General features: G+C 37.0%; 1 protein-coding gene across 1 annotated transcript; it reads left to right on the top strand.

Moving 5' to 3' along the window:
* The first annotated feature begins 3983 nt into the window (after window positions 1-3983).
* On the top strand, window positions 3984-6764 carry LOC115964820. Its single transcript, XM_031084064.1, has 2 exons — window positions 3984-5696; window positions 5877-6764. The coding sequence occupies exons 1-2, from the start codon at window positions 3984-3986 to the stop codon at window positions 6762-6764; spliced, it is 2601 nt and encodes an 866-aa protein (XP_030939924.1).
* Window positions 6765-23813: the final 17049 nt, after the last annotated feature.

Raw genomic sequence — 23813 nt, 5'->3', positions numbered from 1 at the left:
GGGTCCTGCCCTCTTTGAGGAGGCAGGTCTCTTGTTGTAAATCTTTCAACATTTCTGCCATTTGAGCCACAAGGTCTAACTCTTGCCCTATGCGCCTATGTCCTGAGACGACCTCCTACTCTACCAAAGGTACTTCATTCCTTTGTCTAGAGGCTACTTCATTTTCTCCTACGAGCTCAGATGTCGCATGTGACACATTGCTCCCTTTACTGTTCCTTGGTCTTGGAGCCATGCTTTGTGAAAGGACTACTTCTTCCCTCTCCTTTACCTAGTCCCCAGTGAAGTCGCCAAAATGTGTGGGTCTTTTTTCAGACAGTGCTCAAGTCCAAGTAGAAACAAGGACCCTGGGCCCTTTACTTGTTGTTTTTAGGTACTAGGCTTGGTTTACTGCAGCTAAATGGGCTGATTACAAACCAGATGGTGCACAGAACACAAATCCCACAACACATACATACTAACAAACAAGAAATATATGAATTGAACAGTAGGAAACAATAAAAGGGCAATGTGGTAAAGAAAGACACAAAATAAAACGTTAAGGGTCCTTAAGACAATGTGAAATATTCCATTACTTTCTTAATTGTGTAATAAATTATGCTCACTAGGTCATGTTATAAGGTCCAAATAAGTTCAAAAATCACAGACTTAGATGGCTCTTCAAGCCTTAAAACTTGCAAAGTTTGAATCCTTTTGAATCCGAGTGTGTTCTTTAGTGGCTGTTTAAGGATACCAGGCGGTATTTCCCTCTCTTTTCTTTCTTATTTGAATTCTAACAGAGTTTTCTCAATGATTCTACTCTAATTCACTGTTGCTGAATGCCTTTTACTGTTGGCTGTTTCTCCTTTTTATAGTGTCATCTTAGGGTTCCCGGGGTACCACTTATTCCCCCCATTTGCTCTCCTGGGTACCAGAACCAATGTTGTGCCAGCAACATTGGTGGCTATTCCCATCTTCACTTCTCATAATTTTCTTCTTTTGGTGTTTCTTTCCTAAAAGTCTCTTGTTGACTTTCTATTCTGGAGTGTCCTTAGAGAGCTGACCTTTGATCCTTCTTCCTTTAAGTCTTCCAAACCTCACCTTTTCAGACTCAGTTTTTGGCTGCCTTTCCCTTTGTCATTTTTCCTAAGTGAGCTGATTCCCTCCTGCCAGGTTGAAAGTTTCTCAGTCACTTCCCTTCATGGTTCTTCTTTTTGGGTTCCCTGAGGTACTAGGCCCTTGTTCATGAATTGTTAGTTCCCAAGCCTTCTGATTCCTTTCTGCATCATTGGGTGGCTAATAGGGACATATCGATTCTCATTCCTTGTGTTTCTTGGCACCTCCTTTGAACTGTCTTAATCCAACCCTAGCTTTGCTGCACGTCCTAAGGATCCCGAGCTCCTGGCAATCCCCAAGTATCTCAACCCAGTTTTTACCACTGGGCTCCCTAGCGATTTTTTGAATTTGGCGGGCTGCGCTTTTCTTCTTCCCTTCGTTTTATGAGTTTTAAGGCTTATCCATTCGTAGGTTTGTGTTGCTCCTTAAAATCCTTAATGGATTTGGGCCTACCATCTTTTTCTTCATTGCAAGCTCAAGTATTTATTTTTTTATGGAGTTCAATTCTTTGTGCTATTTTGGGCCTTGGTGCAACATTGTGACTTTTTAGACCTCAACATAAGGCAAATAAGAAATATTAAATTCTAACCAAATATAAATAATTTTTGTTAGAGCTTAATAAATTACTCTTTTATGGGAGCTTATGTCTAAATTATCTTAAGCCATACTCAAGCCCCTTTGACTACGCAATAATTTTTTATGCCCAAGCCCATTTCACTGCCCAATAATGTTTTTATGCCCAAGCCTGTTTGAATATTCAATCATTTATGAAAAATTTTAAAATAAAAAATAAACAAAAACAAATGCTAGAACTAGAAGAGTTGGCAGACAAACCATTAAAATATTTGATTAAATGAAGAACAAAGCCCAATAACATTTTAAAAAGAAAGTGGTTGACAACAAGTATTTAGTGGACGATTGAAAAGCAAGTTGTCCATCATGGATCATGCAGAGTAGACCAGAAGACTGTAGAGTACATAGGCAAAACATTGATTGAGATCAGGTGCAATACCTAAAATATTGCACTTGATGTAATTCATCCACTTTCTCTCACAATTTTTTTTTTTTACTTTTTAATTTTAACTTTTTAACTTTCTCTTAATATATTTTATTTAATGGTTGAGATTGAAAATTGTTTATTCAACTTTCAATCTTAATCATTGATTACAATTGCATCAGGTACAATACCCTCTGAATCTGGCAAAACACATAGGGAGAGAGAAAAATTTAGAAACAACAATCAGAAAAAAAAAATGCAGAAAGAAAAATGCAAAAATAGTAGTCGCCAAAACCATGATAGAGAGAGCGAGTGAGACTAAGAAGAAGAATATGAGAAAATGGTAGTGCAATCTGAAGGTCCAAGGTTGAAGAATGAAGATTCAAAAATGGCTGAGCCTATAAGTACACAAAAAAGAAGAAGAAAGAAAAGCTCTGAACTAAACCTGCGAAAACTGTCTACAATTTTCAAAACCAAAGGATTCAACCGCGGTTCAAAGAAACATACCCCAGTTTTTAGAGTTAAAAGAAACATTTTGGTGGACAGTTTTTATGAAGTTAATGTAATAGTACCTTGTAAACAACACCAAATCCACCTTTTCCAAGCTTATTTGCATTAGAAAAGTCATCTGTTGCTACTTTAATAGTTTGAAAGTCTAACTGCAAGGATTCCACACTTCCAATCTCCACCGCTTGGCCTAAACAAGACTTTATTAGTGTCTTATTTAGAGAGCAACACAATTTAAAATACATGCATGCAATGCAACATCAATAACCTATAAAGCAATGCTACATGCACAAAAAATTTCACAATATTTTTCATAATAGTTGAATTGGTAAGAATATACTCGTTTTTATCTGGATCCATGACCGACGTCAATTTTACCTACTACTAACAATCTGCCACATCAATTGGGTGTAAAATTTTTTGTCTAACCTCTCAAGACCCAATTATTTATGAAAGTCTAGATGCCAAATAGATTAGTATATAATAATTTTCTAGTTATTTTAATGGGGGTCATTTCTTGACCAAACATATTGAAAGTTAACTCGTGGAAGCTAAGTATCATTTTATAAGAAATATTCACCAAATTTTTTTTTTTTTTTTGATAATTTCATGAAATATTCATTTAACTGAAAACAGAGGTACAACTGAGAGAGCATACAACAACTGGGAGGAAAAACAATAACAACTGCACCCCACTCTCTCCAATGAACCCGAGAGCCCAGCATTTAACTTGTGTTTGCATATTAAAGTTTTGAGTTTCCTTTTGATGCAAATCACGTTATGAAGAAACAAATAGTTTTTATTATTTTTCTTTTCCTATTTGAATTAGGATTTATTTACTCTAGTACTTTGAATTAAAATCCTTTTCCTAGTTGAATTGGGATTTTAATTGTTTTTCTTTTCCTAGTTAAATTGTTTTTCCTTTCTCAAGTAGAAGTAGGTTTATTATTTCTTTTCCTAAAAGGAGTAAGAGAAATTCTATTCCTATAAATACTCTTTATAGAGAGGTTATTATTATGTGTGTTTTGAATAAAAGTTTGTTAAAGAGGTTTTCTCTATTACTGTGCCTATTAGCCTAGTGTTCTTGTAGAACTTAGGTTTAGTGGAAGAGTTGTAGTATTTGTGTGTTTTAGATTCTGCTTCTACACGCCTACGCTGCATTAGTTGGTATCAGAGCCCAGGTTAGGTTCCTACCATGGCACGAGGATCACGTGGGGGAAGGCACGCTGCTGTAGATGGTGAGTATGAACGCGATGAGATTGCACGCAATACACAACTAGAGGCACGCTGTCAGCGGATGGAAGAGTAGTTTGAAGCGCTAACAAAGCAGCTTGCTGCCTTAGCCGTTGTTAACCAGCCTCGAAACCATAGTCCAACTCTATGTTTTATGGAGGAAGATGAGGTAGACTATAATGTTGAGGATGAGATGGAAAATCTGTTTGCTGGACATAGAAGGAGGAGGGAGAAACCCTTGGTTTCATACAATTCAAACAGATGGGAATCTGGGTTCAAATTAGATATTCCAGAGTTCAAAGGTTGTTTACAACCTGAAGAATTCCTAGATTGGGTAGCTGCGGTTGAAGAAATTTTGGAGTTTAAGGAGGTGCCGCAAGACAAAAGAGTTTCTTTGGTGGCGACCAAATTCAGAGGACGTGCTGCTGCATGGTGGCAACAATTAAAGCAAAGTCGTATTCGCCAAGGTAAATCTAAAATCAATACTTGGGAAAAAATTTTGAAACATATGCGTGCTGCATTCTTACCCCATAATTATATGCGTGCATTATATCAACAACTACACAATCTTAAGCAAGGTACACAATCTATAGATGAGTATACTCGAGAGTTTTATCAACTTGTAGCCAGAGTTGACCTTGCAGATTCAGAAGATCAATTAGTTTCACGTTATATTGGAGGCATGAGGCAACAATTTCAAGATACTTTGAATTTATTTGACCCAATTTCTGTATCTAAAGCCCATCAGAGAGCTTTGCATTTAGAGAAGACGATGAATAGGAGGACTAACATGGTTTCAAATAGTAGTGGCAACCGACTACCACTAGTAGCTCCTCCTTATGGTGCAATTACACAATCTACACAAGGAAAATGCCAAGTTAATCAAGCTAATCCACAACCCAACCGCATTGCAGCTAGTAGTTCTGGCTCTCGATGTTTCAAGTGTGGTGAGGCAGGGCATAGAATGGCTGATTGCGAGAAGGGTGGCCGGTATGGTAAGGGTTTATTTATTGAGAGTGAAGAATGTACTGATGATCATTTAAATACCTTTGAGCAAGAAGCTGTTTATGATGCTGAAGAGGAAGAGGAGTATGTGCAGGGGGATGATGGCCCTTTGTTAGTTACAAGAAGGGCGTGTTTCACACCTCGCAAATCTGAAGGCGAGGATTGGCTCCGAAGCAATATCTTTCAAACTACATGTACTATGGGGGGCAAGGTATGTAGACTTGTTATTGATTCTGGAAGCTGTGAGAATGTGGTATCAGAAGAGGCTGTTCAAAAATTGGGATTAGCAACAGAGAAGCACCCTAACCCTTACAAACTATCTTGGCTCAAAAGGGGCAATGAGGTAACTGTATCTAAACGTTGTTTGGTTTCTTTTTCTATTGGGTTGAAATATAAGGATAATGCATGGTGTGATGTGGTAGTTATGGATGCATGTCATCTTCTCCTTGGTAGACCATGGCAATATGATAGAGAGGTTCAACATGATGGTAAGAAGAATACATACAGTTTCATGTTTGGTAGCACAAAAATTGTGTTGTTGCCCTGTAAGGAGATTGAACCTAAGCCAACTTCAAGAGGGGGTAAGAATCTCTTAGCTAAAAGGGCATTTGCTGAAGAGATGTTTGATTTAGGGTTGGTGTTTGTATTATTGGGAAAGGAGAGCTCAAAGGGTAGTGTAGTACCAGAGGCTGTGCAATCTTTATTAGATGAATTTACAAACGTATTTCCTAGTGATCTACCTGAGGGGTTACCGCCACTCCGGGATATACAACACCAAATTGATCTTGTACCAGGTTCGAATCTACCTAATTGCCCACACTACCGTATGAGCCCAAAAGAGCATGAAGAACTTAGAAGACAAGTAAAGGGTTTGTTGTTAAAAGGGCACATTAGAGAGAGTCTTAGTCCCTGTGCCATGCCAGCCTTACTAACACCCAAAAAGGATGGATCATGGCGAATGTGCATCGACAGTCATGCCATCAACAAAATTACAGTCCGGTATAGATTCCCTATTCCTTGATTGGATGGTTTGCTTGATCAGTTGAGTGGTGCTACAGTGTTTTCTAAGTTGGATCTAAAAAGTGGGTACCATCAAATTCGAGTACGTCCTGGTGATGAATGGAAGACAGCATTCAAGACACGTGAGGGGTTGTATGAGTGGCTAGTAATGCCATTCGGACTCTCTAATGCTCCTAGCACCTTCATGCGTGTTATGAACCAGATTTTTCTTCCCTTCATCGGCAAGTTTGTTGTAGTTTATTTTGATGATATCCTCATATATAGTGCCAATATTGATTTACATCTCCAACATCTTTGTGAGGTACTCATAGTTCTAAGTAGGGAGAAATTTTATGCCACCATAACCAAATGTTCTTTTATGACAAATAGTGTTTTATTTCTTGGTTATGTGGTGTCCAAGGATGGACTACCAGTTGATGAATCAAAGGTTACTGCTGTTAAACAATGGCCAATACCAACCACAGTCCACGAGGTCCGCAGTTTCCATGGGTTGGTGTCATTCTACCGGCGGTTTATCCCTGACTTGAAGCGTGTCAATGTGAAAGCTGAGGATCTAATCGCACAAATTCAAGAAATTCATACGGCTACTGCTAAGCGTTTACAGGAGACTTCCGCTAAGTACAAACAAGCCGCTGACAAGAAACGTCGAGTAGTAGAATTTGAGATTGGTGATTTTGTTTGGGCAATTTTGACCAAAGATCACTTTCCTGTGGGAAAGTACAACAAACTAGCTGCTAGAAAGATTGGTCCTTTGGAGATTCTTGAGAAAATTAATCCTAATGCCTATCGATTGAAACTTCCAAGTCATATGCGTACATTTGACGTCTTCAATGTTAAGCATCTTGTTCCATATCGAGGAGACAATTCCAATCCAAACTCCAAACTCGAGGACGAGTTTCTTCCAACCTAGGGAGAATGATGCAAATCACGTTATGAAGAAACAAATAGTTTTTATTGTTTTCCTTTTCCTATTTGAATTAGGATTTATTTACTCTAGTACTTTGAATTAAAATCCTTTTCCTAGTTGAATTGGGATTTTAATTGTTTTTCTTTTCCTAGTTAAATTGTTTTTCCTTTCTCAAGTAGAAGTAGGTTTATTATTTCTTTTCCTAAAAGGAGTAAGAGGAATTCTATTCCTATATATACTCTTTATAGAGAGGTTATTGTTATGTGTGTTTTGAATAAAAGTTTGCTAGAGAGGTTTTCTCTATTATTGTGCCTATTAGCCTAGTGTTCTTGTAGAACTTAGGTTTAGTGGAAGAGTTGTAGTATTTGTGTGTTTTAGATTCTGCTTCTACACGCCTACGCTGCATCACCTTTCCTTGGGCTCCAACATCCCTTTTAAAAGCCTTCTCTATGGGCATAAAGGGGAATTGGTGGGCTCATCGAAAGGAGATGGATTATTTGTAGGAAATGGGTTGGGTGAAAATTGGGCCTAAGATGCCAACAATGGAGAGCCCAAAACCGGGGCCTTGACAATTACATTCTTACCCTTCACAGAAGACCCTTGGGAATCACGAGAGTGCACAGTTGAGGAGGGCGTTGGGCTTAAGGTGTTGTTGGAGCTTGTGTGATTTGAGAGAGTTATTGAGTGCACATGTTCCGGACCTAGCCATGCTTGACTAGCAACCACCGGAATTTGAACACCAGTGACTTCCTTCAATCTTTCCTCCTCCGACCCACCATAGCTTGCAACTCTATGATTCTCAAAAACCTCCATGAAACCATTGCTTTTTCTGGTCCAGCCCCCAAAATACCTGAGACAATCGGTCTCACCAAGACCCAAAACACCACAAATAAAACAAAAGAGAAGAAGCCACTTCATTTGAAACCCAGATTTGAACCTAATCTAGAAAGCCATTATTCCCATATCTACAAACGTTTGATTAGAACCCATCATCCAAGCAGTTCTGAGAGAACTTGAAGGCTCGCGCGCACACCACGTGAAGTCTGATTGCGTGATTGAGATGGAGAAAACTTCAAACACTTCTGCAAAGAGTTATAGATGCTTAAAAACCCCCAGTGAAAGAGGGATATGAGACTTGTACTAGGCAAGGGGAAAAAAGCTCCTACTGAGGGAGAGAGAGAAACTTTCTCTCTCCTACAAGCTGTAAGAGAGAGAAAGGTTTAATATTCACCAAATTATGTAGTGGTTTAACGTTAAGGTTAATTATTATTACACATAGCCTTTGAAATTATGTTTTTAAAACACGATTTCAGTTATAATTGTGAAATTAAAAAAAAAAATCATAAATTTAATTGAAATCGTATTTTCAGCTTATGTGTGGTAATCATTAATCTTAAATTAATAACTTCAGGGAAAATTATTTTAATAAACTAAATAAAAAATAACAATAGAGTGGTGTTTAGAATGCTATAAATTTTACCACATGAGCTTCACAACGCTACATATTATTGATTACCAAATAAATAACTTAATTTAACATTTATTTATGGAATGGATGCCAGTGCATCCAGTGGCATTCATTAAGCTATAGTGATTTTTACTAACGTATCCCTGCATTTTATGATGAATAGGAAACAACAATAGATTTTGGTGAATGCCAGAAAAGCATAAAAGAATAAAATACTCCCGTTAAGACTAAAATACCCTTTAAACTAATTTTTTTCCATCTTTCTTTTCGCCTTTTTCATCCGTAACATTTTAAAACTTTTTCCACAGGAGCACTGTTTTTAAAATTTTTTTTTATTAAATAAATATAATTAAAATTTTTCTTGTTATACTTTGGTCCGAAAAATTATGAGCTCCCCTTAAGGAAAAAAAAAAAAAAAAAACTCCTAAGCTAGTATATCAATTTTTAAAATTCACACACTCACACAGAGGATGGCAATGGGGTGGGGCAAGGTGGGTCTGAAGGATGGGGTCTTCGCTCCTGTCCTGCATGGTTTTGTCTTGCTTCATCCCGTCCCATCTCATAAAACTCTACTTCTTGTTAATTTGCCCACAACTATTACAATTTTTTTTTTTAATAAAACCTGTTTCATTAATAAAAATTTACTTGAAATTACAACTAAATTTGTCCTATCAAATCAAAATAATTTTTAGCAAAAATTGAATAATATTATCAAAGTGATTAACAAGAAAATATCACAACAAAAATAAAAATCTCATAATACAAAATCAATGATTCAATAGTGTATGAATTTGTTTCTAATAAAGATTAAAGAAAATGTTAAAATTGGTACCTTATTTCCAACCTTGCTAATAAAAAAAAAAGAGAGGCAGAGAGCTATTATTTACCCCTGCACCAAATATACAAAACACTGAACCAGACTTCATAGCCCAAAATATAGATGGTACAGTTATTATTTCTTTTAATAATAATGACAGACACATTGATAGTCTCATAAGACATAATAGTTCTACAGGCAGAAAGACCCCTATGATGTTTACCCCTAGAAGCTCCTTTTCCTCTAGGACACCTTTCTCTGATTCCAAACCTTTACCTCCTCAGAATCTTCCTCTAGTTATACACCTTCCTCCTATGAACACTAAGAAAACCCCTGTCCAGACAGAAATAGCTTATTATCCGATAGATACCACACAAACTACCCCTAATGTCCACCAACCTCTTTATCAGCCCCAACCTCAACCTGATTCTCCTACCCACATAGATATATTAGGATTTATAGATGATAGACAAATTAATGTTTTATCTAAAGAATTTGTTTCAGATAAAGAACTACTAAAGTATGATTACTTAAAACCTGAAAATAGTGACAGAAAGAACCAATTCTTTGAAGAATACAATGAACAAGAAAGAAATAATTTAAGAACTAAGTATTATGAAATGATGACAGATTTACAAATACACTTTAGTTTCTTTGACTTTTTGGATTATCATAACAAAAAGATAATTGTAATAGAGAAAATATTGTCATGGACAAAGACAGAAAATCATGAGAAAGTGTATCAGACTTATCCACCCTATGAATCAATTATATTTAGTCAAAATAGTGGAGTCCAACTGTTGGCTACTCCTATCAAAAGACCTAGCCTAAGTGATGATAATAAGAACCTAGATAGTATAATTCAACAGAACAATTACACCAATACTTATCTGAAAACAATTGGCCAAAAGCTACAAGACATAAAGGACAGAATAACACCCCCTTTTACTTCCATAAAAAAAGAAAATACGTCAAATACCCCTTTGTTTATCCCTCATGAAATACCTCCTCACCTTAGAGCACCTTTAAAGAAACCCATGACAGAGAAAACTGATAATTTACTTAATGAAATAAATAAAAAACTAGACTTAATGAAACTAGAATCATTAAAGGATATGGAGCCATTAAAAAATAAGAATATTATAATGTTAAATACAACAGGACGAGCTGACTTTCCGGAGGATGAAGAATCAGAAGACAATCAATTGATGGATTTGATAGATTTATCTGAGATAAATAATTTGGAATCACAATATACAGATAAATTAAAAATTAATAAATTAACTTTAGCATCTTCGTCACAAGATCGTAAAAAAGGAAGAATTGAAGAATTATACCCTAGAAAAATTTGGTATCCTAAACCTATTCCCCTTGATTTACAATTCGAAGAAAGACATACTTATGTCAATTCATCTTATTTGCCAGATTTAATTCATGAATGAAATATTGATGGAATGTTAGAATATGAAATAATAAACCTTTTACATGAAATGACTTTGCTCACTAATGTTTACAAGAATCATGGAAAATAGGACCATCAAATAGCTCATTTAATTGTCACTGGTTTTACTGGTCAGTTGAAAGGCTGGTGGGATCATTATTTAAATAATGATGACAAAAATGGAATATTAACAGCTGTTAAAAGAGAAATAGATGGAAGTGTTATAATGACAGATAGACAGCCTTCACAAGATGCAGTTAAAACTTTAATTTTTACCATAACTAAACATTTTGTTGGTGATCCCAATCAATATAAAGAAAGAGCTTTAGATGTTTCAATTAATTTAAGATGTCCACAACTTTTAGATTTTAGATGGTATAAAGATGTTTTTATTTCAAAAGTTTTAAGTAGGAATGATTGTCAACAATCCTACTAGAAAGAAAAATTCATTGCTGGTTTACCCTATTTCTTTGCTTAGAAAGTTAGACTTGATATAGCTAATAATGAAGGAACTATAGACTATCTTAGCCTAACATATGGAGACATAATATCTTCAATTAATAAAACAGGTCTATGGCTATGTAATGACTTAAGGCTAAAAAACCAGATAGAAAAAGAAAAAAGGTATGCGAAAAAAGAGCTAGAAACTTTTTGTGAGCAATATGGTTTTGATCCATTAATTGCTCCCTCTAGGAAAAGAAGAAAAGAAAAGAAAGATGATAGAAGTGATAGATACAAGAACAATAATAGAAGATATTATAAAAGTAAGTCTAAAGACAAGAAAGAAGAATCCAAAAGAACGAAACATGATAGACGTAGGGAAAGTGACATTACACGCTTCAAATGTGGGGAAAAGGGACATATTAGCAGATATTGTAACTTTCAAAGAAAGATAAATAAACTTGATATATCCAAAAAATTAAAGGATAAATTAATGAGTATAATAGAACTGACAGATAGTGATGAAACAGATAATGAAATTCACCAGATAGATAATAGTAACATCACCTCATCATCATTTGCAGATGTTTCTTTACATGATGAAAATGTTAAATTATGTAACTGTAATAATCCTGATAATTGTTATTGTAAAAGAAAATTAAAAATAAGTGTCTTAACAAAACAAGAAGACATAATAATGGATTTGATAGATAGACTTCCAGATCTACAATCTAAAAAAGATTATTTATATAAATTAAAAGAATCTTTAATTGAAACTGATAGTTTTGAAATAGATCTAAAATATTATAAGCCAACTTATAATTTTACAGAAATTACTGATAGATTTAAACCCAATAAACCTATAACTGTGATGGACCTACAAATAGATATTAATAACCTAAAAAATGAACTGAAAGAATTAAAATAAAAAAATTTCATATTCAAAGGCATGGTTGAACAGATAACTGCGCAAGTAATTAGCATAAAATATAGAATTAAATATTTTAATGAACCATTGACAGACTCCCCTTTTCTTGATAGACATAATTATACTGGTCAAAGTTCTCACAAAGAAGATGATAAAGATGAATTTTTAAATATAATTGACAGAATGATATTCCAAAAAGTGGTATATGGAGATAACTTTGGTAGTTCATAAAGAATTCTCATTAACAGTTATTGCCCTTGTTGATTCAAGTGCTAATATGAATTGCATACAAGAAGGATTAATACCCTCTAAGTATTATGAATCAACAACAGATAGATTAACTCAGGCTAATGGTGATAGAATTAAAATAAGTAATAAACTAACTAAGGCATAAATATATAATAATGGAATCAAGTTCAGAACATCTTTCTTCTTAGCAGATAAGTTGTCCTCTAAAGTTATATTAGGAAATCATTTTTTGGCTTTAATTTACCATTTTTTCATGACAGACAATGGAATATGTACTAATATTCTGGAAACAGAAGTATTTTTTAAGTTCCTCCTACCCCCATTCCCCAAGGCTATACACTTATTGAAATACATTTCCATTTTAAAGGATAAAAATACTAATAACAGTGACCTAGTAATAGATGATGATGAGAATCCTACAATGGTAGATAATACTATTCTACCCAGTGGTAGTACTTAAGAATATATATTTAAGTATATATATATATATATAAAAGTCTTTATGAAAATAAAATATTTTTCCTACTTTTGTTGACTATTCTAGTCTATCTTCTTTTCTTCCTACGTATCTTTCCATTATTTTGACTTTCAAACATTTCTCCCATCTATCTCTATGACAAGATCTTTGCCTTGTACTATAGGATCATGACTTTTAGTTCTTTCTTGTCCTTTCTCAAAATATATTTATTCCTACCTCATTGTCACTTCCATAATGTCCTTTAAACAGTTAATTTTAAAATTAATGGTCAATTGCCTGGCAAGCAAGATAGCCATTCTAAGGCTAAAATCTCAAACCAAATTCTGCCAAAATAGAAATCTTTAATAAAGATTTTAGTCAAAGCATGAAGGCGTCTCAATAGAGACAATATCCCTTCAGAATACAAGGTCAACAATGACAGTGTATTCAAGTGGTGATCAGAAAGGTTTAACAAAGTTAAACCATAATGACAGAATAACTACCATAACCACCAATTGGACAAAATAACAGACAAGGTAGACAAATGCGTTAGATCAATATCCCTTTGCACTAGATTACTATGATTTCCAAATGGATACAAACAGATGTCCCCAAGTCACTACTACTGTTCATGAGCATGCGTTCAAACAAGGACAAAATAGATTTTTAAAAGTCACTGCTGTTCCAAAGTTCCAAAGTCATTTCCAGTGCGTATGAAGATTTTCAAACAGATCCAAGAAAGTATAAACAAAAATGGACAGAAGTTTAAAGTACAGACAGACATTTAAAGTTACTGCTGGTCACTAGCATGCGTACTCGGACAGATTGCCAGATAGACTACTATTCATAAAACTTTTACTGTTCAAGATTCTACCAACAGATTAACTTGAGTTCACGTTACTTAACTCAGGTTACTTTTGAAGACTTACCATGGTTTATTTCATCTATAAAAGGATAGACTCTGAAGACAGAAGTCAGGTCCATTTCCAAGGTCTAGAATTAAGGTTCAAAGCTTAGGTCCAAGATAGCTCTCCCTCTCCCTCAGAAAGACTCTTGTAATCCTGTAACCCTTCCCTTCTAGATAGATATAATCTTGTAACCCCTTTACAGATTTTACTTTGTAATCTTGTAACTCTTCGGACAATGTTTTATTTTCAAGCTTGTATCAAAGACAGTTTGTTTTCAAGTTTAATCAAAGACAGAAGTTTTATTCAAGTAAGATTTTACTAGTTTCTGTTTTCATATTCCATACTCTATTTTAACTTATTTTGAATATATCTATTTTGCTATTTTCTTCTTTATCATCTATTTTATCATTGTTTATGCTTCCATATTACTGCTGTGCTCTCTCCTGGGTAGTTAATATGGAAGCATAAACAATGATAAAATAGATGATAAAGAAGAAAATAGCAAAATAGATATATTCAAAATAAGTTAAAATAGAGTATGGAATATGAAAACAGAAACTAGTAAAATCTTACTTGAATAAAACTTCTGTCTTTGATTAAACTTGAAAACAAGCTGTCTTTGATACAAGCTTGAAAATAAAACACTGTTTGAAGAGTTACAAGATTACAAAGTAAAATCTATAAAGGGGTTACAAGATTATATCTGTCTAGAAGGGAAGGGTTACAGGATTACAAGAGTTGTTCTGAGGGAGAGGGAGAGCTATCTTGGACCTAAGCTTTGAACCTTAATTCTGAACCTGAAGATTGGACCTTGGAAATGGACCTTGCTTCTGTCTTCAGAGTCTATCCTTTTATAGATGAGATGAACCATGGTAAGTCTTTAAAAGTAACCTGAGTTAAGTAAAGTGAACTTAAGTTAATCTGTCGGTAAAATCTTGTAGAATCTTATATGGTAAAAGTTTTGAATAGTAATCTGTCTATGAATCTGTCAATTCGCATACTAGTGAATAGTAGTGACTTAAAATCTGTCTGTATTTTTTTGAACTGTAGTGGATTTGTCTAGAAGCTATTCCTGCATGTTGGTGAATAGTGATCTGTTTCCAGTGAATAGTGATCTATTGCCGTTGTTCGGGAGAGCATTCTATCTGTCTGTCTATCAATCTGTATCCTCGTAGTTATCATAATCTAGTGGATCAGGGTTGTCCTCATACTGCTCGTACTCGTGGATCACTCCATAACTATTACATAGAGCGTAGTATGAAATAAGAAGGTAGATAGGAACACAATCCTTTGATGTCATTAGTCTGGGATCCTTAATAATCCTTCTTTTTCCAATAAGCTGTCTTGTTGAAGGTCTTGGACCATACACAACTATCCTGTTGGTGTAGCCATATAAGCGGAAGCCTCTGTCTAATTCTTTTTGTACTTCATAAATCTTATTACTCATGAAATTAGACCATTCTTGAGCCAGAGCATCTGGATCATCAAGTGATAAATAAGTATCTCCTGTATACCAGTTGTATTCAGGGATACAACCCCAATCATGGATAAGGACTAAAATGTGTGTTGGCTGAGCTTCTGTAAGGTTGAATTTATTCAACCATCTTATTGGCTTTATTCCGTGCCAAATTTGCTTGTAATTCAGCATTTAGTAACCCTGTATTTAGGTGGGTTTGATGTAAGGGTAGTGAGTGAGATAGAGTGAAGTTTGCTCAAGAGTGTGCAAGAAAACAGAGTGTCGCGGCTGGGACTCGCGGGTGACTCGCGGCTGCAAGCCGCCAGAAGCTGCACACGTGCCAAGCATGCTGGAAGATGAACAGTCATGCTAGCTGGAGCACTACAGGACAAAACAAGACAACTGGCCATACGGTTATCTCGCGACTGGATCTCGCGACTTAGTCAAGCCGCGAGGTCAAGCCGCGAGCCACCCCTGTTTTGTAAAAACCTGACGTTTCACATTCCTCTCCACTCCAGTATAAATACCCCTATTACCCACGATTGAAAGAGAGCTTCCAGAGAGAATTTTGAGAGAGAAACCCTAGAGAAAAACTAGATTGATTCACACACAATCTATACCTTAGAGACTCTTCAAATTCCTCAACTCTCTTCCTCTCCATTGTCAAATCCTTGAGAGGCTTTATACCAAACCAGGTTCTCACCATCATCATCATTATGAGACTGTTGTTTGGATTTCTGGGAAGCAGTTAGGAAGGAACCAATCTTCATTGGTTGATGCTACGGTCTAGTAGCGGAATCCGGGAAGCTAGAAAAGAAAAAGGTTCGGCGTAACCTCGTTGGAGCAAGAAGCTTGGAGGGCTTAGGTGCACTGGGTAGATTAGGCTTGGAGGGTCTATTGCTGTCCTTGTATCCCAACTATATTTTCTAGTGGATTGATTACCGCTTGGAGGGCGGCGGAGAGGTTTTTCGCCGAGGACTTCGGTTTCCTCTTCGATAACACATCGCGTGTTGTCTTTGTGTTTGCATCTTCCTTCCTCTCTATCTTTGCCTTTTTATTTATCTGCTGTGGATATTAATCTGTTATGGCTTAGATAGTATTTAATCAATTTCGTTTGATAGCATATGTTAAGTTTCCGCACACTAGTTGTTTGACATATTGCTTGAATTGATTAAGTTGTTATTTGGGGGTCTAAACGTTCAAAGGTGTTTTTGTACACGTTTTTGAACTTTCAATTGGTATCAGAGCGGGTACACTGATATTGGTTTCATTACCATTGTGTGATCCTTGACTCCCTTTTGAGATGGATAGGTCTCAATCCCTAAATGCACCTCCATATTTTGATGGTAGTAATTATGCTTTTTGGAAGGTTCGAATGAGAGCTTTTCTGTGTTCTATTGATGAATCCGTTTGGGATGCTGTTGAGATTGGTTGGACCAAACCAGAGGCAGCAAAATCCACATGGGATAAGGCAGCACTTGCTGCATCTAATGCTAACAGTAAAGCACTCAATGCTATTTTCTGTGGTGTGTCTCCAGATGAATTTCACAGGATTTCTCATATTACCGTGGCCAAAGAAGCATGGGAGATTTTGGAAACTACCTATGAAGGCACGAAGAAAGTGAAAGACACCAAGTTACAAATGCTGACCACTCGGTTTGAGGAGCTCAAAATGAGTGAGGATGAGTCTTTTGACTCTTTCTATGGGAAGTTAAATGAAGTGGTTGTCAGCAAGTTCAACTTGGGGGAGAAAACGGAGGACTCAAAGATTGTAAGAAAGATCCTTCGATCATTGCCGGAAAGTTTTCGAGCTAAAGTGACAGCAATAGAAGAGAGCAAGGACCTCGATGACATCAAAGTGCAAGAGCTGGTGGGTTCTCTGCAGACTTATGAGATGTCGCTGCCCAATCAACGGAAGAGTAAATCTCTTGCTCTAAAGACCATTAATGAGAAGGTGGAAGATCAAGACTCATCGGGAGAAGATGTGGTTGACAAAGATGTTGCATACCTTGTCAAAAATTTCAAAAAGTTTTTGAAATTCAAAAATAATGGCAAATTTGATGATAAAAGAAAATTCCAAAGTTCTGGAAGGGAGAAAAGGGAATTCAAAAGGAAAGATGGAAAAGAATCCCAACCTACACAAGGTGTCACTTGTTTCGAATGTAACGGGCATGGACACTTCAAAAAGGAATGTCCGAATTATTTGAAATCGAAAGGTAAAGTGTATGCCACGACCTTGAGTGACTCGGATTCGTCTGACTTAGAGTCTAAAGAGAGCTGTGATGGAGAGGGGAACTATTCAGCTTTTATGACTATTGCTCATGTTGAGTCGTCAGATGAATTGAATCTGCTTGTGCAAGACCTTGGAGAACATAGTGATGATGAATCACTAGGAATTGTTGAAGAATCGGATGCTGAAGAAGATGGAAGCAACGCGAATCTTCAGGAGAATTATAACTTACTTTTGGAGAAGTCCGGGGAATACACAAGGGTGGCCAAGGCTGCTGTGAGAAAAATGAAGAAGGCTGAGGAGGACTACAAAAGTCTCCTAATCCGATATAGGGAGGCCAAGTGTGAGATAGAAACTCTGAATGGAGAGTTGTCCGAAACTTACACAAAAGTAAGGTTTCTTGAGAGTGAGGTTGTGCAAGCTAATGCTAAAGTAGAGAGGGTTACCACCAAGAAGCTAGATGATGTTATATCATCTCAAAAGAGCTTTTCAGACAAATCCGGATTGGGATATACCGGAGGAGGTAGTTCGTCTGGAAATATCACAAAAGAAGTAAAGTTTGTAAAGGCCAAAGATCCAGTTGTAGCTGACTCTACTGGTGAAAAGCTCGAGGTGAAGGAGAAGAAGAATTTGGTGAACCAACGGATGTTAAATCATCACAATCAGTTAGCAGGCAGGTCTGAATCTCGTGCCAAGTCACGTCCTCGACCACAAAGAGGTCCTAGAGGAACTTATGTGTGCCACTACTGCGGACTTCAAGGGCATACTCGACCAAATTGCCAAAAGTTGAGAGCAAAGAATAGTGCAACCCCTCAAAGGTCAGGAGGACCTAGAAATGAGAGAAGAAGTTGGGCTGGAGATCAATCTAGAGATCAGAATGGTGATCCCGGAATGATGAACGTGATGAAGATGATTGGTGCATTCACCAACTGCTTGGAAAGCTTCTCACGAAGGTTTGAAAGCCCTAACTCCCGTACCCAATCCTATAAGGAAATCACCCCAAACGCAAGTGACGTGAGGGTGAATAAGGGTACTCATGCATAAGTATTACAACATGTCCATGCATCAATACTTCCTATACTTTGTGACTATGTTTGATTGTTTTGCTTGCTATTTTTGCTGTTGGTTGTTTGTTTGTCTTCTTGTACATTTCTTTAATTTTGTCTTATCAATCTTTTTGTTTCTTGTGTCAAAAATCCAAAAAACACATAAAAATAGAAAATCAAAAAGCTTGATTGACTTTGTTGAGCTTTTGTCTCAAAACTTGTTTTGCCTTGTACCTTTGTGCTAATGGCTTTGTGCATTTTCGAGCATTGCTTGTCTTTATGCACTTATATCACTGTGGAAAAATCTTGAAATCTTTGTGATTGTTGTAAATAGATCTTCAAACTTGTCATGAATGATTAGTGAATGGTTCTGTTGATCTTGAGACTTGCATAGACTTGTGTCTATATATCTTCCCACTCTTTATTTTTGTTTTGCTAAAAAGAGCTCACCAAATGTAAATCTCCAAATGAAAAGAGATATCGAGCTGCAAAAGTCTGTCGCACATTCTAGTATTTGACTAGGAAAAAGGGTAAGCGACCTTCTATTGAAGTGAATGTTCATTCAAAAAAGCCAAAGGCTTATTCATTAAAGTGAAATATCATGTATCAATCTCACAATGAGAGGTGATTGACTCAAAAGATCAAAAAGATCAATTGTTATGTTTGAAAGTGGAGTCAAATGTAATGCTCCAAATCATGTTTTTCAAGTTTTGTGGGAGGTCATATATACATACTTCTATAATTGAGATAGGTCACATGATCTAGTGCTAATTGTGTATGCCTTGGTTGAATTGATCATTGAAGCTTCACATTAGACGAAGGACTATCTCATTGTTGATATCCACACACAACACACAAGTTTATGTTCAATAAATGCCATATTCATTTGTGTGATTGTACTTGATGAAATGTGTTTTCACATGCTCAATCTTTGTTATTTCAAGCACAAAAAGATTTTTGAGTGTTTTAGGTGCTTTTGGAAAGTATTTTTGTTTGAAAAATCTGAAAATTTCAAAAAACTAGTTTTGCCCTGTTTTGGCGGCTCAGTCGCGGGTATGTCAAGTCGCGAGTCTCAGTCGCATCTTCGCAGGTAATTTTTGGCGACTTGTTCGCGAGTGGAAGGTCCAGTCGCGAGGTTCACTCAGAGATTTTCGCGGCTCAGCTCGCGACTCGCTCGCGGGTAGACCTTCCAGTCGCGAAAAACACTTAGAAAAATTTTTTCAAAATTTTGTTCTTGAGTGCTTTGGCAGCTTGAGCTGGCGACTGTGTGGCGACTTAATCCAGTCGCGAAAATCGCGTGTTTGGCAGAAACAGGAGCAGTTTTAAAACTTGTTTCAGTTTTCCCTCGAACATTTGTAACTGCTCATCTTCTCTCTAAACTTCCTCCTTTCCAAAAACTCTGTGAATCCATATTCAACCCTCATTGGTGCTTCATTTCTTATCCAAATCATCAAGAAAAGGTAAGGGTTTATGCTTTCTCAATCTCATTTTCTCTTTTCCTGTTTTTTCTTGCTGCTGTTTGGGTTGATATTGTGTACGAAATACTTCTCTCTTATGAAATGGGTATGGCGGGTCTTGTTTGATATTGTTCTCATCTGTTCTCATTTTGAACGGTCAAAATGTGATGTTCATTGTTCTGATATTTGCCTATTATTGAGTCTGAAAATCTTTTGTTAAATGGGTTTGGTGTCTATTTGACTTACTCATTTCACTTGCTTAAGCATTGTTTCTGATAATGATATTGGTTACTGAATCCTTTTTGGGTGTTTGTATCTCAACCTTGTTCTCTAGTATGGATTATTGGGTTCTTCATGTTGAAATATTTTTCCTTGTTCATATCTCTGGTGGAGTATTTTATGTTATCTGCTCTAAATGTTCGAATGCTGTATTTGTTTGCATATCATGGTCTTGATAACCTGTCTCAGCGACAAGTGTTAGTTGTTTTGTCCTTCTATGTCTTGGTGCACTATCACCATATTGCTGCACCTATCATTTTGTGCTCCTGTGTATTGTTGGTAGTTTGATTGGGTCTGCACTATCTTCAATTTGTGTTTGTATATTGATATTCTGTTTACACTGAATCATGTTGACATTGGTCTTGTGTGGTATTGGTGTTTGGTTCTTTGCTGTGGGAATGTTATCTTGCAGATGTCTCGTCGATCTTCCAGGGGTAAAGACATTATTGCTGACGAACCAGCAACACCAGTTGCCAAAAGGACTCAATTATCATCTCAGGCTTCTCAAGACCCCAATGAGGATAGATTCAGACTTCCTCTTAACTCACACGTCTACTCAAATGTGTTTGACAAGTCGACCACTATAGTGGAACGAGTGGTAGAGTTTAATACCTTAGGGACCACTTTCATCCCTCGAATCTTTGAGAACCGAGATTGGGCAAACTTGTTCGGGAACTTTGATGACCCAATGGATGAGCTGGTCAAAGAATGCTTCTCCAATGCAACTGATCTTGGACCTGAACTCGTTTTCTGGGTCAGAGGAACAGAGTTCAGTGTTACCCCAAACTCCATCGCAGACCTTCTCAGCATCACCAGACCTCAGAATGTTAATATTACTCCTTACGATGAACGAAATCCGGAAGTTGGAGAAATTTTGCAAATCCTAGGATACGATCATGAAGTATCCAGTGCAGGAACCTCCATCAGCACCGCAAAGTTTGCACCCGAGCTGACCACACTGAAGTTGATCATGTTCACCAATATCTACCCATTGTCCAACACTACATTCATCAATCTTGGGAGAGCTCTATTTCTTTGTGACCTTATTACAGGAGCTCCCATTGACATATGTGCTCACATCTACTACATCTTGAGGAAGACCGCATGTCGATCTGCAGCACGAGGAGTTATTCCATTTTGCAGTCTCATCATGAAGCTCATTCTTCGTGAAGGCATTACTCCTCCTACAGATGGAAAAATGTTGACTCGTCAACGTCCCATTTCCTTGCTCACTCTTCAAGCTAGCAGAAGTCACTCCTCTAAATCACCAAGGAGTGCTCACATCTCTCGGTCACTCCATCTGCCCCTGACTCAGAGACACCAGCACATACCACATCTACATCACGTGCTGTTCCTGAAGCTTCACCAGCTCCTATTCCGCAAGCACCGACTGCTCCTCATATTGATAGAGCTGGCAGTGTACTTGAGCATATTCAGAAACGCGTTGATGAGCTTGTGGCACTTCTCTACTCCACAAACAACCATGTTCAAATGCGTCTCGAGACTATGGAGAATCAGCTAGATGATATTCAACGAAAGTTGGACGAGAGCCTTTAGCTATTCGTGACAAAAAGGGGGAGAGCTTTCAGTAAGGGGGAGAAAAGTCCAAAGGGAAGTGTGCATAGTGATAGGGGGAGTACACACATACACACATACTTTTGTCATACTTTTGTTTTTAGTCTTATCCTCTAAACTTATGGTTTTTAGGTTTATGCTTGTTGAGTACTATTTAATGTTTTTATGGGTTTGATACACTATGTTTTTGGTGTATTGTTTCTAAACTCTTAACTTATACTCTTGGTTTAAAGTTTAATATATTTTGATGATGTTATTCAAGGTTGTTTGTGTTTTGTACCCATGTGCTTATGTAAGCTTTTAGGGTTATGTTTTTATGCATATTTGTAGGCTTTATGGTATGTACCTTGTTTAATGCAGCCTTTATGCTATGTTGAAATCAGTACTTTAATCTAAATGGTATGCATTTTGGTTTATGTACTGTCACTCTTGTGCTCTTGTAGGATTGTTCCTAGATGCATATGACTTGTGTGATATGCATTGGTTGAGTGTTGAGCATACAAGTGTCTTGCCTTGTGCTTGTTAACTTGTATGTCCTTGTGTTCATTCCAAGTGTGAATGAGCATTGTGATCACTACCTTGTGGTGTTCACTTGGTTGATCAAGCCATGGTTTGTTTCATAACTCCATCTTTGCTTGATCACTTATTGCCTGTTTCATATGCATTTTATAATTCTCTGCTTACAATGATCATGGTGTTTTGTTATGTTTCAGGAGTATTATGTTCATATGATTCAAGTGCTTCACAGCTTCTAGAGTTAGGCGTGAGTGAGTTTTGTTCAACTGTTCCCAACTCACATGTTAAGTCTAGAGTCTGTTTTAGGGTTTTGTCACGGAATAGTCAAAGGGGGAGATTGTAAGGTTGAATTTATTCAACCATCTTATTGGCTTTATTCCGTGCCAAATTTGCTTGTAATTCAGCATTTAGTAACCCTGTATTTAGGTGGGTTTGATGTAAGGGTAGTGAGTGAGATAGAGTGAAGTTTGCTCAAGAGTGTGCAAGAAAACAGAGTGTCGCGGTTGGGACTCGCGGGTGACTTGCGGCTGCAAGCCGCCAGAAGCTGCACACGTGCCAAGCATGCTGGAAGATGAACAGTCATTCTAGCTGGAGCACTACAGGACAAAACAGGACAACTGGCCATACGGTTATCTCGCGACTAGATCTCGCGACTTAGTCAAGCCGCGAGGTCAAGCCGCGAGCCACCCCTGTTTTGTAAAACCTGACGTTTCACATTTCTCTCCACTCCAGTATAAATACCCCTATTACCCACGATTGAAAGAGAGCTTCCAGAGAGAATTTTGAGAGAGAAACCCTAGAGAAAAACTAGATTGATTCACACACAATCTATACCTTAGAGACTCTTCAAATTCCTCAACTCTCTTCCTCTCCATTGTCAAATCCTTGAGAGGCTTTATACCAAACCAGGTTCTCACCATCATCATCATTGTGAGACTGCTGTTTGGATTTCTGGGAAGCAGTTAGGAAGGAACCAATCTTCATTGGTTGATGCTATGGTCTAGTAGCGGAATCCGGGAAGCTAGAAAAGAAAAAGGTTCGGCGTAACCTCGTTGGAGCAAGAAGCTTGGAGGGCTTAGGTGCACTGGATAGATTAGGCTTGGAGGGTCTATTGCTGTCCTTGTATCCCAACTATATTTTCTAGTGGATTGATTACCGCTTGGAGGGCGGCGGAGAGGTTTTTCGCCGAGGGCTTCGGTTTCCTCTTCGATAACACATCGCGTGTTGTCTTTGTGTTTGCATCTTCCTTCCTCTCTATCTTTGCCTTTTTATTTATCTGCTGTGGATATTAATCTGTTATGGCTTAGATAGTATTTAATTAATTTCGTTTGATAGCATATGTTAAGTTTCCGCACACTAGTTGTTTGACATATTGCTTGAATTGATTAAGTTGTTATTTGGGGGTCTAAATGTTCAAAGGTGTTTTTGTACACGTTTTTGAACTTTCAGCTTCCATATAATAGCTAATGTCCCAAGCTAGAAGAGTACTCCAGATTACCATCTTCATATAATTAAGTCCTCCAATCTATGCAGCTGCTTCTTGGATGACTTTGGGAAATAAACTAATCTAATTTGCAGAAGTTATGGTTAATTTGCTGATAAACCCTGCTTCTAGCATTTCAGATAACCATAAAGGATCACGAATTATTGGATCTTCTGTCTCTGTGTTAATAAGTAATCCCGAATAGGGATTGTATCTGTCTCTTAGTCCTTCATAAACTCTATCTGCATCTCCAAAACTTTCATACCATATGGCTTTATGAGATAGCCAGGTATCATCTGTC

The sequence above is a fragment of the Quercus lobata genome, chromosome 10 (genome assembly GCF_001633185.2).
Source record: "Quercus lobata isolate SW786 chromosome 10, ValleyOak3.0 Primary Assembly, whole genome shotgun sequence".
NCBI classification, from domain to species: Eukaryota; Viridiplantae; Streptophyta; class Magnoliopsida; order Fagales; family Fagaceae; genus Quercus; species Quercus lobata.
This window is presented reverse-complemented; position numbering and strand designations above follow the sequence as displayed.